The sequence below is a fragment of the Gymnoscopelus microlampas genome (assembly GCF_963454915.1).
Source record: "Gymnoscopelus microlampas genome assembly, chromosome: 12".
Classification (NCBI taxonomy): Eukaryota; Metazoa; Chordata; class Actinopteri; order Myctophiformes; family Myctophidae; genus Gymnoscopelus; species Gymnoscopelus microlampas.
The window spans coordinates 32,319,646-32,338,211 of NC_139949.1; the positions used below are offsets into that span (position 1 = coordinate 32,319,646).

General features: G+C 39.6%; 1 protein-coding gene across 1 annotated transcript; it reads right to left on the bottom strand.

Annotated features, from left to right (window-relative positions):
- Positions 1 to 581: 581 nt before the first annotated feature.
- Positions 582 to 16,677, bottom strand: LOC311057581 (vascular endothelial zinc finger 1-like). Its single transcript, XM_084074569.1, is given in 6 exon segments — positions 582 to 2,775; positions 2,777 to 3,126; positions 5,613 to 5,772; positions 6,130 to 6,199; positions 9,675 to 10,432; positions 16,579 to 16,677. Coding segments are annotated over 6 exon segments (1,425 nt in total). The 5' UTR covers positions 16,612 to 16,677; the 3' UTR covers positions 582 to 2,721.
- Between the last annotated feature and the right edge of the window lie 1,889 nt (positions 16,678 to 18,566).

The window sequence follows — 18,566 nt, forward strand, 5'->3', positions numbered from 1 at the left end:
GATTGAGCCCATCTGTACTTGTTAGGCAGACAGACACCTGCATTCAGATTTTAATTTGAATTCACCTCGACTTGACCTACCAACATATTGTTCCACCTCCCTTTTCCCCTAATTTTAGTATCAAACGAATAGGCAATAAATTAATTTTAAGTTCAAAGTAAATAAGTTGTCCGAGTCTATGGTAATCGCACCACAACATCTGTTGCTTGCAGAAAATAGCAGCGCAACAAGCTCAAAACACATCACCACCATGTGATGCGTCCTTGTAAATCTGCTATTTTCAGCAAGCAACACCATCCAACAATGAAGCAAACATCAGTCTTCAGTGTCGAGACTGAGACACATCTCGTCAAATTCTTATTTGAATCGCATCGGAATATGGTTCAGTTTCCATGTGTTTTTTTTTTGCTCTTCAGACTCGATAAAACGCATCTAATTCCATTGGCCAAAAATCACATTTTGGACCAGGTCTCAAAATCCCAATAGTACGGTTTCTGCCCCAAGACCTTGAATCCACAATAGTAGTAACCAGGTGCAAAACATTGTTTTCATGGCTGCAAGTACAAAGAAACACATTTGATAGTTTTCTTTTATTTAGACAACCCAAATAAAAGGCACATAAAACATTGCGCATGTTTATGTAATAATTTGACAAACGTACATTTAAAAAAATGTAGGAATGTTTGACCTTTCTGCTAATCAGAAAGCCTAGCTTCTCATATATACAAAATTACCATTCTTAATGTTCTAATACAAAAGTTTTATAAAAGGTTATTTAATCTTTTACGTCTATTCTAACTACCATATCCTTGGAACTAAAATAGTTTTGTACAAAGATATACATTCAACTGCCTTCACAAGGGTCCTAGAATTTCCAATTTGTCTTTTCCTTAAAAATAAAGAAATGTTCAATTCCACAAGAAATGTTCAATTAATCACATTGTTTCAAATTTGGCAAACAGGTTATCATAGTGTATCTACGTAAATGCATTAAAAAAAGGTTACACTAATATTTTCTTTGAAACAAAACTCGGAAACGACAAAAACATGCATATTGCATTTTTTCAGTACACAATGAATCAACTCAAAGAGCTGCAACACTGTCAGGATTAAAATGGCATTCAGACAGCTTATGTTTTCACAGTTACAATGTTTGTGGGGGGGGGGCATGCAACTCAAGCCTTATCCCGTGAAGGTGATGATGGGCAAAGTCTTGCATTTCAATTCATTACACTGCTGTGAGGTGCCCGACTGAATTAGGAACATACCTCCTAAAATAACTAGGCCTATGCCATGTAGTTTGTCAATCACTTTCCATAATTCATTAGTGTTTACTTAATACATGAGCCAACTCATCAAGATCTCACCCATATCCAGACTTATCTGGACACTTAATCTAATGCAAGTTAAGGGTATGAGAACTATTATAAACAATATTTAAATGGACGGCTTTACTGTATGTGAAATCTACCCGATTCTTTTGGCAAGAATGCCAAATGTTTTATGGTAATCAGGAGTTTCTTTAACAAAAGTCACATGAAAAAGGCCAGAATAAAGATAATGTAAAATATGAAATAAAGATAATTTCAAATTGTGTTGGGACATAGTAAGCAGTCTGGCAAAGTCTGCCGCACCAACACTGCACATACGTACATGTATGAGCATGTGACAAAATCTCTTGTATCTTGTGTTTCCTGAGTGGAAGGTTCCTAATGTTATGTTGGGGTATTCACTGATAAAACAATTTTAAAAATACTTGGGTATAAAATGTGTGACCAAAGAAAAAAAAACCTTGAGCTAGAAGGGCCAGATCGTTCTGTGAGTTGCAGTGCTTTGCCAGTAGATTGCCCTCAAGTTTACAGGCTGGTAAAGTAACAAGGCTTACATTTGATCTTTGATAATACTGCTGTTCAGCTATATGCAGGATATGCTTTCAGTGCAAGACATTCCATTCTCACTTCATGTAAAATTGACCACAGCTGATGGACAAATTAAAAGAAGAAATTTGCCATTGCATACAAAAAAAAAATAGTAAAAGACAACAGTGTCAAGAAGATATCCATTTAAACAACAAAAGCACAATGTGTTGTGAAAATACACTAATATAACAACTGTACAAGTTAGTCACTGTACCTCAAGAGCATACCGGTCATCTGACAAATACAAAATGACAGGTGCTGTCCCTTTTACTAGACTTGTAATTCCAATAACATTAAATCATGAGTAGCAGGCTAGAGTTAAAATAAAAAGGGGGATAAAAAAAAACATACAAAAAACACCCAAATGCCTTGCAAGAGAACTTGTGGAACATCAACAGTAGCAAGTTATTGCTTAAGTCCATTTTTGAATACTCCCATTTTCAAAACAAAGTACGGTTTATTATTTTCTTTTCCTATGAAGCTTCCTAGGAGTTATCCGTTTTCAATTAAATCGCAACTGGCATGATGACATCACAGTTTTAACACTCATTAACTTACTACAGTACGTCTAGCTTTCACAGTCCTTCAGATTAAAACAAGATAAATCCTACCTGATTTCTAGCCAACTGCTCTGCTTCTCAGTGATCTAACAACAGCCGAGGTGCAGCTATGCGCCAGGGAGTTCCTCTCCCTAGTTGTACAGCCTTCACTTCCAAGGTGTGATGAAGTAAGGAGGGTCTAAAAAGGGTTGGGGGCTCCAGGTACCAATGATCAGTAATTCACCAGAGTTTCTCATTTTACTTCATTTTCCCTTAAAGACCTCCCTGTTGTGTTTTGCTCTTTTACCAGGGTTGGCCAGAGGGTAAGACCTGGGACAGAAAAGACATGCTCTCCATGGGTCTCATAATATTGAGAGGCCCAGCTATATTCATAGCCATGGGGGAGGTTATCGCAACCGGATGGGCAATATTCATAGACGCTGAGACAGGGATGTTGACAGAAGCAATGTTGATGGGCCCGTTGATGGTGACTGGGTGCTGAAGGCTGAGCGGTGTTGTGATGTTCACTGTGTTGGTGGCAATGCTCATCTGTGCCGCTATGGTGACGGCGTGGTTAGAGTTGCCCCGGTTCATCGACATCGTAGTGGTGATGGGGGTGGAAACAGTGACAGGGGTGGCTGAAGCAGAATTGCAGACTTCGTTGCTGCCTAGAAATCCAAAAGTGTGTTTTAAAGCAGTGGTCTGTAGCTCTCAATACAATTAAAACCAAGCAACACTGGATAGCTACCTAGAGATTACCGTCAATGTTGTCTTGGCAAGACACATTACTTACCGACTTATGTACGTGGTTAAGTAGGCTTTTAAGGCAAACAATATCCCTCTGTTACTATTGCTACTACACTGGAAGACAGCGTAAGATTTCAAAACACTTTGGAAGATAATACTGATGCAACAATTGGAAACAAAATATACAGATGCCGTCTTACCAGACATACATCTTTTTTTTAAAGCATACAATATGTAATATTTCTACTGCATGCTAGCATGAAAATACCTGAAGTAAATCTGTAAATGCAATTAACATATATATGTTTTAAATGCAAGTGTACCATATGCCTGGGGTAGCCCATTTTGAAAATATTCAGTACATAACAAACTCCTCGTTTGTGCTTTGATACAACCGCCTATCAATAAGGCAAGAGACACTCACCAAGGCCCCCCCACTCCACCCCAAAATCTCAACACTCAAAGACTGTCATCATGGTGAAATCCTGTGGTAAGCGACCAGCGCCAGTTTCTTCTTCTTTGAAAAACTTTGCATGTAAGCACAATTGAGAAGGTCTTCCCAGAATGAAAATTTCAGAGCAAGCTATCTCAGGCATATGGTACTGTTCCATAGAGCACCGAAGTCTGACGTAATTTACACATCCTACCTGGTTCGCGGTTTTCCACCCCCGTTCTGAATCCCCATAGACGTCTTTAATATCACGTCAAATTAGAACTGTGTTCCAAAAATAAACAAATGATCCCGGCGGTTTGACTCTTCAAGCATCAACTGGCGGTGAGAAAACGATAATGTTACTTTCGCCAAATTAGTTAAATTTTCGCCAGAAACAGACTGTATCAAATATAAGTGACTGACTATCATAAACGATGCAGAATCTCCTCCCTGACAATATCGCCGAGACAGTTTGTTTATTTTTGGACCACAATTCTTTTATGAGACGATTCTAAGATGACCCAATGTTATTCTACATAGAGAAATTACTTTACGAACCAGGGGATGAACGAGTGACGTCAGGACTTCTGTACTCTATTGAGGAAATCATGTCAAATGTATTTTCAACATTTCCAGGTTACTTTATGCTAACGACACAGTAGGAATATTACATATTGTAATTGTACCTATAGAGAGGTAGACAGTATGCTACATCACAGGTGTTAAATTAGTAAACTAGGAAGAAACCAGGGTGGTTTCATACTTGGATTCTTTTCATAGGTTACACAGATCAAGTTTATCATCATTATTTTTAACCATTATTATTAAACACTTCAAAATCTATCCTAGCACAAAACGTTATGCTTTAAGGGGTATTTCACTTTAAAACACTTCTGTTGTCTACTCTGGCCCAGACAGTTTTTACGTTACTTTACGGTACTAGTAACTAACTATTTTAACCACACATCCCTGGTTCTGGTGACTGATATTGTCTTTCCAATGCGTGAGGGGGCTGTATTTTTTCAATAGATTTTTTTTAATTATTGTGAAATAATGAAAAAATATAATAGAAGAATCACGGCCCCTCACACATTAGAAGGACAATATCAGTCACCAGAACCACAGACATGTGTTTTAAATTAGTCTAACGTGATTAAAATGTAGATAGAAGTTGAATGGGCTTATGTAGGAGGTAGACCAGTCTGATCTATTGGTCTGATATCTATTGAATCAAGCAACTTAAAAAACACCCACAAAAGCATGAGTAGGCAGGCGTTAAAATGACCTTTGACTCTTTTAATGTTGCTGTAGTTGATTCTGAAATCATGTTTTATTTGTTCCACTTTTCTTCTCCTTTGTGTACAAACCAAGCCAATGCCTTCAAGCAATACAAATGTAGAACATGAAACCAGATTTCTGCCACAAGCTAGCCACTTCTTTCAAGCTGAATTAATCCTTAGTACGCCAATTGAGCTCTATAAAAAAGGATCTTGAACGGTCGGATGTGGTGTACAGTACAAAACAATGTATCGTTTACAGAACAATTTACATACATTCAACGTGGTTGGACAGGAGTGTTGTAACAGCTACACTGTTGACCAGTGTAGCTGTTCGAATACAATGATTTATAACTGAGCAGAAAAAACATATTTTCATGCGCCTTTCATGTGTTTTTTTTTACGTGACTAAGAGCTCAAAATCAAAATGTCATTGAATAAATTATGTCATTGAATAAATTGTATTGGAGCACATTATGAGTGTGCCGATTCTTTTCTTTTTCTTTATGATCTTTTCTTAACCCAGCACCCCCAAAGAATGTCCGTATGCCATTAGCTTTTTACATGAAAAACAACTAAATGGAAGCAGCACAAAATGGAATGCAATGTTAAAATTCTGAACTTCAAACATACACTGTAGTACATACAATTAGAATTTTGTAACGAGTGGGAAATGTGAAATCTGGGTCTTACATACCTTTATTACAGTTGAAGTTGGTCTGTCCATGCGTCTTAAGATGGCTGGTGATATATGCTGCACTGAGCATCTTTCCACAGATGCTACAAGTGACTTTCCCTTCATGTCTGATCATGTGGGAACGGAGTCTGTCTTTGGTGGCGAAAGCGGAGGTACAGGCCTGCAAGCACACAGACACAGTCAAACATTCATGGTACCAACATTCGTAAGTAAAATTATTTGTATAGAAAATACTTTTTTGGAGCAGGCGTGTGACGGAAAGAAACTATGAGAAAAAAATTAAATGGATCCTGCACAGACCTTGCTTGAAACTAGAATATTTTATTATAATAAATCAGCATCCACACATCAATCACTATGCTGGTGTGGAAAATGGGCTGAAAAGGGCAAGAATCTTGTCCATCTAAGCTAAACATCAAACCCTGATCATTTTCATGACCAAAAGACTAATCCGAATCATTGAAATTTATATGAAAATGTCCTAGATTATAGCTGAAATGTTTAATTAATGACTTACCGTTACTTGACATTTGAATGGTCTCTCTGAGGAATGGACATGCTTCACATGGCAACTCAGGTGGTCTGGTCTAGATGGGCAAAAGAGAAGAAAAGAAACAGGTCATTATTATTCTAGCAGATCAGGTAGGGCTGTTAACACTACTTTTTACTAATAATTTAAAATAAAATAAGGCAATCAACTTTTTACTTGCAGACAGTGTCTCTTCTTCACATTCATATTACTAAGAGTAAAGAGGAGAATTTCACTACTGAAACACTACTTATGGAGCTCACTGTAACAAAAATAGTTTTAAGGCAACACGCATTAAGTTTTAAGGCAACACACATTAAGAAAACACAATCACTTATAATTAGCTCTAGTGTAAACCTATATAAGCATGACAGTGAGGCCTAAACCTGAATTATATTATAACTACTATAATGGAGTTAATTTAATAAGGTCAAAAGCACTGGCAGCTGATCCTTCAACAGGAAAGCTTCACACTGCTGGGAAGTTTTTATTCCAAATGGGAGCCATCAAGTGGAATCATCTCAGTGATGCCATGGACCGGAATCGTGTTTTTTTGTGTGTGTCTGTGTCCCACTGAGGAGGACAGTTGTCTCACAGACAGTGAATGTCTGACCAGAAGAATGGTTGAATGGCAGTGAGTCAGTGTTGTGTTATCCAGTCCCCAACTCTCACAATCCAGTATGCAGCAGACAAGTCTCTACTTTACGTCACTGTGGAGGAAGCAAGCTTAAAGCTGCTCCAACATCACAGTCTGGACAGAGGGCACACTGTTTACTTCAGTATGAGCAACAGAAAAAAAGACAAACGGTAGACCTGTTCTATGAGCTACAAATACAACTTTCATTTCACAGAATCAGATTCATATTACTCAATAAATAGATTAATAGTGATTCATGGGTATGAGTGGCTAAATGCTGAAAGAGGCTCTGACTCTGGCACTGTATGGCTTTATGGCACTACTATTGTGGGCTACTATAGACCACCGAAGTCTGACGTAATTTACGCATCCTTTGTTTGTCTACCTGGTTCGCAGTTTTCCACCCCCATTCTGAATCCCATAGACGTATTTTATATCGCGTCAAATAAGAACTGTGTTCCAAAAATAAACAAATGACCCTGGCGGTTTGACTCTTATGGATATGAAGCATCAACTGCGGGGAGGAAACGATAATGTTACTTCCGCCGAATTAGTTACATTTTCGCCAGAAACAGACTGTCTCAAATATAAGTGACTGACTATCATAAACTATACAAAACCTCCTCCCTGACAATGGCGCCGAGACAGTTTGTTTATTTTTGGACCACAATTCTTATATGAGACGATTCTATGATGACCCAATGTTATTCTCCATAGCGAAATTACTTTACGAACATGGGGATGAACGAGTGACGTCAGGACTTCGGCGGTCTATTGTTTGCCTTTTCTGGGCAAAGCATTGTTTGGTTGATTAATAAAGCATGGGACATTGCATTGTACGATTGTACTGATTACACTGTTTTTTTAACACACGTTTAGAGCATATCTGTGGTCATAATTCACATTAGAAGCAAATTCTTTTTTTTTTATGTCAAAAGTCCAATCCGAATTACTTACTTCAAACGAAAAATAATGCACAATTACATCAGCAAGCCCCTATGAATGATCAAGAATCATGGTCATAGTGCAATGTTCCCCCCCATGCAATATGTATGTTGTTGGGCTGCTACTCGGTTCTGAAACTAATTGACGGCCCCGACGGTGCATTACAAACGTTCCTGTTTTAAACTTGAAGTGCACACTAAAATATATGAGGTGAGAAATAGGTAATGCAATCACATAGACATGCTTCAGCACTGCCTCTGCCCGAGTGCCGACAGCAGAACGGTTCCCATAGCCCGAGGGGACGGGAACGACGGCTGAGACACAACCAGCCTCTGTTTTACCAGGAATCTTCCAAATTAAGGTAGCTAAACAGCCATTGGAGCTGGACTTTAAAACCATATTATCATCTGCCACCAACATTCTCTCTAAGGTCAAATTCGGCCCACTACTGCGTACATAAAGTAACACTGTAGAGTGTAGATGAATAATAGCATGAATGTTTAATAGCAGTCTGAGACTAAAAAAAGTGAGGGATATTGCAAGACTTGATTAAAAAAAGTGAAGAGTTATTGTAAACGCCATAATGGAGTCCCATATAACTTGGTTAAAGCAGCAATCCCACTCATGGAAGTTAAGAGTTAGGCCTAAAATGGTCAACTGAAATACCTCAAAGTGGTCTTGCCACTTCTATTCTGGCACTGTACACTAGGATTGGTCCCCCACAGCTATTTGACACAGCTGTGTGCACAAAGTGTTTACCCCAAGAACCGCAATATAATGGTGAAATGAAAAGTACAAATGCAGTTTTGTTCTTACACTGCTAAAGAGGCACCAGCATAGGGGTTCCAATCCAGCCCATGGGATGAGTTTGAGAAGAAAATCCACAACCATTCTGTATCTGTACGACATCCTCATGCCACGTTCTCCCTACAACTGTTACGGTCCACTCCACACCCAGTCTGTCCAACTATCCAAGAGAGCCCTCCCCCCTAAATGCAGTGAGTGAGTGTCGCTCAGGCGAATAATTACAACATGGACAGGTACAGGACACAATATTATGGCTGAAAAATACGTTTCAGCATTGTTTAATTTTCCTTCACCAAGCGAGCGATATGAGGGATGTTTTTCCAAATAAGAGCATGGTAAAGTTGTGTAATCCACTCAGTTGTCCAAAAGATCATTTCTAGTTACAAAACTCACCTCACAACGTAATTGTCTTTCTCTTGTTTGCTAGAGACATTTTTCCTCTCTGTCGCTGCAACACATGCACACACGATGCCAGCGTTGCTAGACTATATATTTGTGATGATAGCCTAAGCACACCGTTGTCTCCGCCAGGCCGGGCGGCCGAGGTCAGAGACTATGTTTTCACTTCTGTCCAAGTGTCCATCCATGTGTCCGTTTGTCTGCCTGTGAACAGTTAACTCTGGCATGAAACTTTGCACGCACACCCAGTGGGCCGAAGAAGAACCTTTGCTCCTTTTCAAATCGGCTTCATGGTGGCGCTTTACCAGCTCGCTTCACGTTTTGGAATATAACTCTTCGTAGGTCATACAATCAAAGTTTTTTCCCCTGGTTTCTTTGGATCATAACATATAGGCCCCAGCCATTTGTGTGAGATTTTGCCACCACTCCCTGACATGACAGACACGTACGTGTGTGTGGTGTGAGAGAGAGCAAAAGGGGAGAGAGAGAGTAATGATTGCCGTTTCATCTTCAAACAAAATTCGTAAAGTGAAATATTTTATAGTTATAGGAGAGACTGAGACACATGAGAGCAGCCTGGGAAATAAACTCATAAATGTGTTTGTGCATGCAACTGGTCTGGCTCGTATTAAGTTGCATTTTACCTATTCCGGGGCCATGACCAACAATAAGTTTGACACCCCCTGCACTAGTGCCATTCACTATAATAACTAGTATTTTCAGTAAAAGGTTACTTTGAGCTTACCTGGAAAAACCTTTCCCACATACAGGACATACGTAGGGCTTGTGCACTCCCCCATCATGAGAGCGAGCGTGGTAGGTCATACGGTCCTTCCTCTTAAAGCGCTGGTGGCAGATGGGGCACTCGAAGGGCTTCTCGTCTGAATGGGACAGCTTGTGGCGGTTCAGATGGTAGACATCGCGGAAGGCTTTGCCGCACATCTCACATCCATGGTTTTTCTTAACCAGCTTAGCAGGCTTCTTGACGGCGGTCTGCTGGGGCATGTTGCCCATTGCGGACGGGGTCATGATACTCGAGCCCGAGGACACAGAGGTGGTGGCTGTGGTGAGGATACCTGCAATGGTGGAGATGTACGAGGGGTGGCCGCTGTTCTCTCGTGGCATGGTGGAGATCATGGGCACCATGGTGGGTGCCGTTTGGGCGGTCTTCTTGGGCCGCGACACCATCTTGATGCCCGTGTGGCAGGACTCATGGCGCCGCAGATGGTAGCTATCGCGGAAGGCCTTGTTGCAGTAGCCGCAGATGAATGGCGTTTTGCTCTTGTGCTCTTTCTTTACCACGGGCAACAGGGGCCGTCCTCCGCCACCACCACCGTTGGCCCCATGGTCTTTGAGGAGCTCGGCCGCGCTGACAGGGGGCTTCTGGTCCAGCAAGATGGGAAGAATGGGCTTCTGGTCAATTGGCTCAGCTCCAGAATTGAGAAGAGGCAGCAGACTATTCTGGGCCATGTGGTGCTGGTGGTGAAGGGCTTCATTGGCCTGCTGTTGAAAGTGAAACACAACAAACAAAACATGGTTATAAAAACATTCATAAATAAAATGTTTACGTATGGACTATGGACTAAACAAGTGATCGGAGGATCGACCTTTAAATGGTCAGTCATTAAGGGTCACTGTAAATTGACTTGTTATCTTCATTTACAGGTGCATAGAGCAAAATGCAAATACACATTTGACTATTTCCCCATTCAACATTGTTAGAGGCAACCGCATGGGCAGCTTGGTGTTATACTGCCTCATTCAAAATTAAGTTTCTTGGAGATTGTCGTGTGTACATGAACTTTTGTTAGTAGAAAAAGTAGAATGTACCGGTAAATTAAAATTCACCCTTTTGATCAGTGGTTGGCCAATCATACTGTAAAAAACGAACATTTTCCATAATATGAATAAACAGAACTTCATGCTATAAAAATGCTATAAAATGCCATTTTTAAACATTTCAGTGCACATTATCAAGTGACACGAACATGAACAAGCACTCATGTGACTTAAAATAAGCGACACATAAATCTAAAAACTGGTTAGGTTGAGGTAAACACCTGCCACAGAATGTCAGCAATGCAGGGGCTGCAGTGACCATCGGTCACTTGACTATTTAAAGTCTGTCAGTGTCAACAGAAAGAGAAATGCTCCCTTAAATGTGGAAACTAGAGGTAAAAGCCTGGCAGTATCACTATTTGATAAACGTATCTTCTCTTGCTAATGAAATCTCAATGGGCTCAATAAGCTGTTCAATACTGGGGTTCAAAGTGTCTCAATTTAAAACTGTGAATCCTCCTCTTTGTCATCAGTAAAATCCAATATGCCACTAAACTGAACGTTATATATATTTTTTATGGGGCCAAAGGCCCTCTTGACAAATCACCTAAAAACAAGGGTATGTTGTGATGTGATTAGTTATACTTATACTAGCCAAAGTAGGCTGTGGTTGCTTTATCATTAATGAGGCACACAAGCATGCCACAGAGGCAGAAGATTTCAATTCTGCTGAATGAAAAATGATCCCATCATGATTCTGATTCATCATGTGACTGCAAAACAGGCCTTCCAAATTAGGGGGCGGGTATGGTCCAGCTTAGTGCCACTAAGGGTTTTAACAGCTGGCCATCAGCTCAGCTAAACTGGAGAAGACATGGTGTTTTCCCACTGCAGCTCACTAAACTCACATCATCCCACATTAAATAAAATAAATAGAAAATACACATGACAGACACACACCTATTTCTTGATTAAGTGGCCTACCACGTGCACAGTAGGCTTCAGGGGGTTGTGAGGGGTAGCAGCAACATCCAAAAGGAATTTAACTGACTTAAAATCAGACTTGTATAATACAATAGCCTCCTGACAGAAGAGACTACAGATTCTTGCATCTGTTAGCGCAGCCATGCTTCAAAGCCAAATTAGAAAGCATTTCCAGGAGAGACTTCTGAAATAATCTGGCAATTAAGAGAGAAAAATTGCGGCTGTACCGTACAAACAGACCAGAGGTCCCCCAGCGAGAGAGAAGATTACTGACGTCAAACAGCTGACGTCTCACATCCACTGAGTATATTACACACTTAATCTCACGCAGTGCTACAGAGCCTGCCTCTGTAGGGAGTTCTATGAATTAAATGTGCACCGATCAACTCAGAAGACAATTTTCGTATTTTATGAGTCCTACATACTAAAGGTGTGAGAAAAGCTGTCTTTTATAAGTGCACCTAAACATAATATTATATGGAATACTTTCATAAATAAAAATGGCCATAATTGTTATCACTTCCAAAAGCATTGAGGGCAAGGTGAGATACCTGACCTTTCCCTTTTGAGGTTCATTCATCCATGAGAGGCAGCCAGGAAGACAGTTGAACAGTACACAGGGTGAAGAGAGAAAAGAAAAATGAATCCTGCTAGTTTCTCCTTTCATCTACACTCTATTGTGAAAGACACAAATACGGCCCGTGATGCACTCTGTGCTCAGCAGGAGATCGTCCTGTGCGTCTTCACTGATTTGGTTCCTCTATTCATAAGGCAGATAGCCTACATTGTTTATCCACACACCACCCGGCTAAACAAGCTCACAGACCCAGGGGAACCGAGGGACTCGCTGAGAATGCCACCAAAGCGCCGCAGCTAATTGTCTGAACACCTGCTCAGTTTGCACACACACATGCTACCTTCCAGGATTAGTCATTTTTGACTAATGTTTTGGGGGGTTCTGGGATAAGGGATTTCCAGCCAAGACCCCTCTTGTGAAAGCTATGAACAGCAGTCACAGTTGTACGGCATGCAGCCCTGGCCCCACAGAGGTGGCCAGCCTAAAGGCTGTTGTGCCTTCGCGCAGCGCTGAGCACTTGGACACAAATGTGATGGGACAACTTTGGGTCACTCCATCATAAACAACATCAAAATGGGGGAGCGTCCCGATGACGTGAGAGGCCATGTTGTGAGTTCAATTCCAGCACGCTATGTTTTTCTCCTGCTTAATATCACTGTCTAGTGAAGCATACAACCCAAATTTGGAGAAAAAAAACTAAAACCAGATCAAAATAAAAGGAGAATGGTGAAGAAAACGAATTACCAGTCAGAACTGGTGAAACTGGTTAATCTAAACCACTGTTTGCTTGCTTTGAAAGCTTCAGGCTCCTTCAGTGTTTCTCAAGTCTGTTTAGTTGCTCTGCTCACGTCAAACTAACCATCATTACTTTGAAATTATAAAGTCTGGCTATTACAGGGACTCAACTCACTTTAAGTCATAAGTAGAGGTAAAGTTTTGAGTTGGGAATACTCAACTAAAATCTTTTACCTGGAAATGGAGAGGGTCATGTAGAAAAAGATTACGTTGTCCATTCCTTAGTTAATTACCATGCCACCCTGTCGCCAGCAACATTGAAATCAATGAGTTAAGCCTCCAGATGGGAGAGGTGTTTAGCGTGACTCACACAACTGCAGAGGCCAACAACCCACTGCAAGTATTCCTGTCAGGAACAGGGCACCAACATTTAGAGATAGTACTATATTACCTTAAATAACAAATAAAAGAAAGAAAAGGTTTTCCTATTGTTAGACAGTTTGTTACAACTCATCTCTGAACTTAAGGTTGCAAACGGACATTTGATTTGTTGTTTGTCTGGATATAATGAGCCATGAATCAGACCCCAAACATTCCACTGGATTTCAAACTCTTGACTGTCTTGGTTACAGAGACTTATGCCAAACACACAATGCCCTCCACAATGTAGTGTTAAGTAGGTATGCAACTGATCAGGAGTGTACATACAGTCCTTTAGGCCCCATAATTCAAGGCCTTCCTAATGGCACTACTATCCCCATACAAACTACTGAGAAATTCAAATGTGAATACTTAATTTCCTGCATAACTAACTGGATCTAATGTTTTGATATAATATGTTAAATGTATTTATCCCATTGTTATATATATATATATATATATATATATATATATATATATATATATATATATATATATATATATGTGTGTGTTATATCACAATGTGTTCAGTACATCATGTTATCACAATATAAGATATATTCAGTATAGTTAATCCCTACACATAAAAAACTGAAATGACCTATTGTTGCTTTAATTTAAATAATTCATACTATTGGGATGCATACATCCTTTAAATTGGAAATGTACAGCAATTATGTACAGCAATTATATAACCGCCAATCTCTAGGGACAAGGGTAAATGTTGTAGTTTGTACTTCTAAACCAAGTAATAGAAAGCTCACTTTCACTTCAAGTTAGACATTCAATGAATATCCCTAAATCAGCGCTCATCCCAAGGTAACAGTTCCACAATGACGACAACATCAAAGATGATGGTTCTGTTATCTGTCGTTGTTCACTACCAATACTACTACTACCGACGACCATGGGAACAAATGTCACTCTTTCATTTTAAATCATCGTGATAGAACAAGCATTTCATCATAACGTTCATGTTGCCAACAAGGCAAACGTGTTTAAGCCATTAATATATGCATATAGCAAAGTACTTAAATTGATATTTTGGTCGAATCTGCGCTTTATCGTTGGTGGTGTTATAGCAAACATTATGTGCATAGTTTGAATTCCTTTCCACCATGGTCACCACCAACAGAACAAAGTTGAAAGCAATCAGCTAGCATGCACACAGCCATTCAGTGAGGCTAGTAGTAGCTTGTAGCGAAAATAGCAGATCTACAAGCTCACACCGCCTCACATGATCAACGAGCCGTGAGCTTGTAGATCTGCCATTTTCGGCACTCGACACAGTCGTACGACGAAGTATGTAGGCTTTAGCCCAGTGTTGCCATGTCGGCTTATTGTAAGCGACTTTTTGGGCTTATTTCTTTGTAAAGGTGCTTGTAAAAATTGGTAGTTAGTTACGGGTTGCGTTTTTTTGGATTTGTTTCTAAATTGTAGTTGCTTATTTGGGCTTCCTAAATGTTGTTTAAACCAGTGGCTCTCAAACATTTTCATGTCAAGGACCCCCCAAATTAGTATGTATTTTTCCGCAGACTGAAAACATTTTAGCCAGAGACCCCGTACCAAATGTGTGTAAATGGTGTTTTTTCCCAAATTTATTTTCCAATATTATTTTGAATCTACAAGCTCACAAAGCGTCGCGATCTGATATTTTCTAATACGTTTAAAGTGCTCATATCTAGGCCTAGTTGCTTCTTTTGGGCTTGTTTTCTTAGACAATGTTGCTTATTTCTCTCACACAATCTGGCAACAGTGGATTTAGCCGCTAGCTGGCTAACGGCTTCGTTAGCCAACTTATCGTTAGCCTGGCCAGAGGAACGATGTAAAGTTCATTGAGGACTTTAGTGTAAAGAATGGGTTTAGTTAGCAAGTATCAGAGCCGCCATACAGGAGCCACACACTGGCTCTTAAACATGTTCCAAACTAACTGTCTGCAGTCAGTGTGTGAGTGTTGCTATAGTGTTAGCTACTACGTCCATTATCACACGCAGAATGATCAAGCATTCAGTCAGTGGTGGAAAGTAACTAAGTACATTTACTCAAGTACTGTACTTAAGTACAATTGAGGTATTTTTCACTTAACTGCATTTCCAATTTCCAGTACTTTTACTTCTACTCCAGTACAACTCTACAATTATTTGAAAACTTTAGTTACTGGTTACTTTATAGATTTTGATTATTATTACAAAATAACATATTAACCACTTCAGCCATATATATATATATATATATATATATATATATATATATATATATATATATATTTATATCGGCCATTTGCTCTACAAGCTTGTGAACTTGTAGATCTATTTTCAAAGGATTTTGATACATTTGAAAACTTGTGAAATGGAACATTCTGCACAATGAGTACCTTCTACTTTTGGTACTTTTAAGTGTATTTTGATACCAATACTCATGTACTTATACTCAAGTAAATTTTGAATTCCGGACTTTTACTTGTTACAGAGTATTTCTACAAAGATACTTTTACTTAAGTAAAAAATGTGAGTAATTTTTCCACCATTCAGTCAAAGAGAAAAACACACTGCTGATGATGATGGCTCGCGCTCATAACGGCTCCACTACTTTATTATACTCCAACATGATGACACGAGCGCCGCGTCGCTCGAGCGACAAAAAACACGCTATTTTCAACGGAAAAAAGCGTCGACTTGAGTTGCGTCGTTACTTTTTCCAGTTGAAAACACGTCGTTTTTGTTGTGTCGAGGAGCTCGTACGACAAAGTCCCTCTAAATTAAAGCGTAACATTTAACGGTGCGGCGTCTGTTGTTCAATCGATCCCGCATATTTTTTTACAGCCTTAATGCATAGAAAAAACTTTTTTTAAAAGACACTATTTATATATTTATTTATATCCAATAAACCCACCTAAAAATATGTCTTTATCATTCTAAAAACATGGCATCAATGTGTTTTAAGGAGAGAGAGGTGAATTGATTTTTCTAGCGTGCATGCAGCCCAAGCCTCACAGCTGGAAGCCTGGATTCATATACCATTGTTTTGCTTGGCTAGACGATCCTAACGTTACACATTAAAAGAACACAGTCTACCCCCGGAATTCAGTGTGATCGTTTGCTGGGTTTGTTTTGCGAACGGTAGCACTTTGAACTGACAACAACAGGCAACTTACTTGGAACAGAAACGTACTCCAGCTCGGTTCCATGATTTCTCCCAAAAAAATCTGCAGGAAACCTCCAAGCGCCTACAACAAAGCAAGCAAACATGGCAGCCAGCGTTGCCAGGTTTTGAGAGAGAAACAAGCGACTGGGTCTATGTAAACAAGCCCAATAGGATAAGCGAGCCATTCGCCCGTAAACGTGTGCATTGGCTCTTTGAAAATAGCAGATCTACAAGCTCACAACGCGTTGACGTTTTGTGAGCTTGTAGATTTGCTATTTAAAAAAGCAAAAATCTTGAAAACAATTTGACATTTCAACAACGCAAATCTTGTATGGGGGGTCCCTCCTGGCACAAAATATGTTCAGATGGGGGGTCTGCAGAGTGCAGACAAATACATATTAATTTTTATTTTTTTTTACATGGATATATTTGAGAACCATGGTTTAAACAACATTAGGGAACAACGAACAAGGCCAAATAAGCAACTACACTTTAGAAACAAACAAGCCCAAGGTCGCTTATAATAAGCGGACATGGCAACACTGATGGCAGCTACAACAACTTCCTGTCACCCTGCAGGACCGAACCATTCTCATACTACTGGGGGGCGGGTGGGACCCGCAAAAATTATAATTTTACGGCACGGCCAAATTACCTGCACGGATCAGTAAAAACTTCTGTATGTGATATTACTAATGACAGTTGAAATACATCTCATTTGATATGGAGGACTGTGGTATTTGCTAATAATTGTGGTCCGTTTTGTTTGATAAACACCCTATAGATGGTATTTCCGTTCAGCACGGGGCATTGAGTACCGCTGATCACGACTGTTAATGCAAGACCGCCTCATTCATTCATTCATTCATTGAAAAAAAACATCACTTCATGTACATTTATACAGTAGTGTACCCTATTGGAATGCTATATCATTTCACATTTATTTTAGTTTTACGTGAGATATATTGTAATTTGACATTGTTTCATTGCCTCCATGATTATGTGAAATTCAGAAATCTAATCAGAAAAACCTTTATTGCCAAGATGGATATGGTGACCATGGTACATTATGTGTACAGTGTGCACACAAGAGAAGCCGAATAGTGTAGGCTAGTAAGGCTACATCAGTGGTTCTCAACCTTTTCAGGCCGTGACCCCCCAAAATAATCACATTTGAACTGGGGACCCCCCCACCCTGACAAGCACTTGTTTGACTTGGTTCCACAGATAAATATTGTGAAAATAGCTTAGATCTGCTATTTTCACAATTTCTGCCTCTTTCTTAAAATATTTGACAAATTGGCCAGTTTTTATAGTATAGTTTGTTGATTATTTTTGATGCAGCAATGGTCATTTATCTTATTTCTTTCTTTTCTGTCTTTCTTTTTTTGGAGGTATTAAAAAGGTCTTAATGTGAATGTGCAAAGTTAATGGGGGATCCCCTGGGGATCCCGACCCACAGGTTGAGAACCACTGGGCTACATAACTAGGCTATGACGTAATTGTGACAGTGGGCGCAACAGCGGGCGCTGTAAACAGTTTGGTTGGATGTTAAGTAGACTACAGTGGCCTACAGTAGCCTACATCCACAGGATGTTTAAAAACAAGTTATGCATAATGGTTTTGTTAAAATAAGTGTTTAATAGCTGTATATTCTGATAGTTATCATTGCATTGAGTGTTTGTTCAGTATAGCCTAACAGGGGTCTCCAGCCAAGTTACATTGCAAGTGATGACATGATACAAAGAAATGAGCAGACACAATTGGAACTGTAACACAAGTTGGACCTGCTCTCCGATACAGCTTTATTTTTTATTTTTCTATTTTAATTTCGTTTGACTCACAGTCCCCTCACTCAAGCCAGGTCAGCTAGCTGGCAACTTCTTTTCATTGTTGGATGGCAGATGTATATTGGCAATTAGCTGTACTGAAAATGTATGGCATATCAAAAGATAAATAAAACATGTAATATGTTACCTTCAAGATTAAAAGGATTTT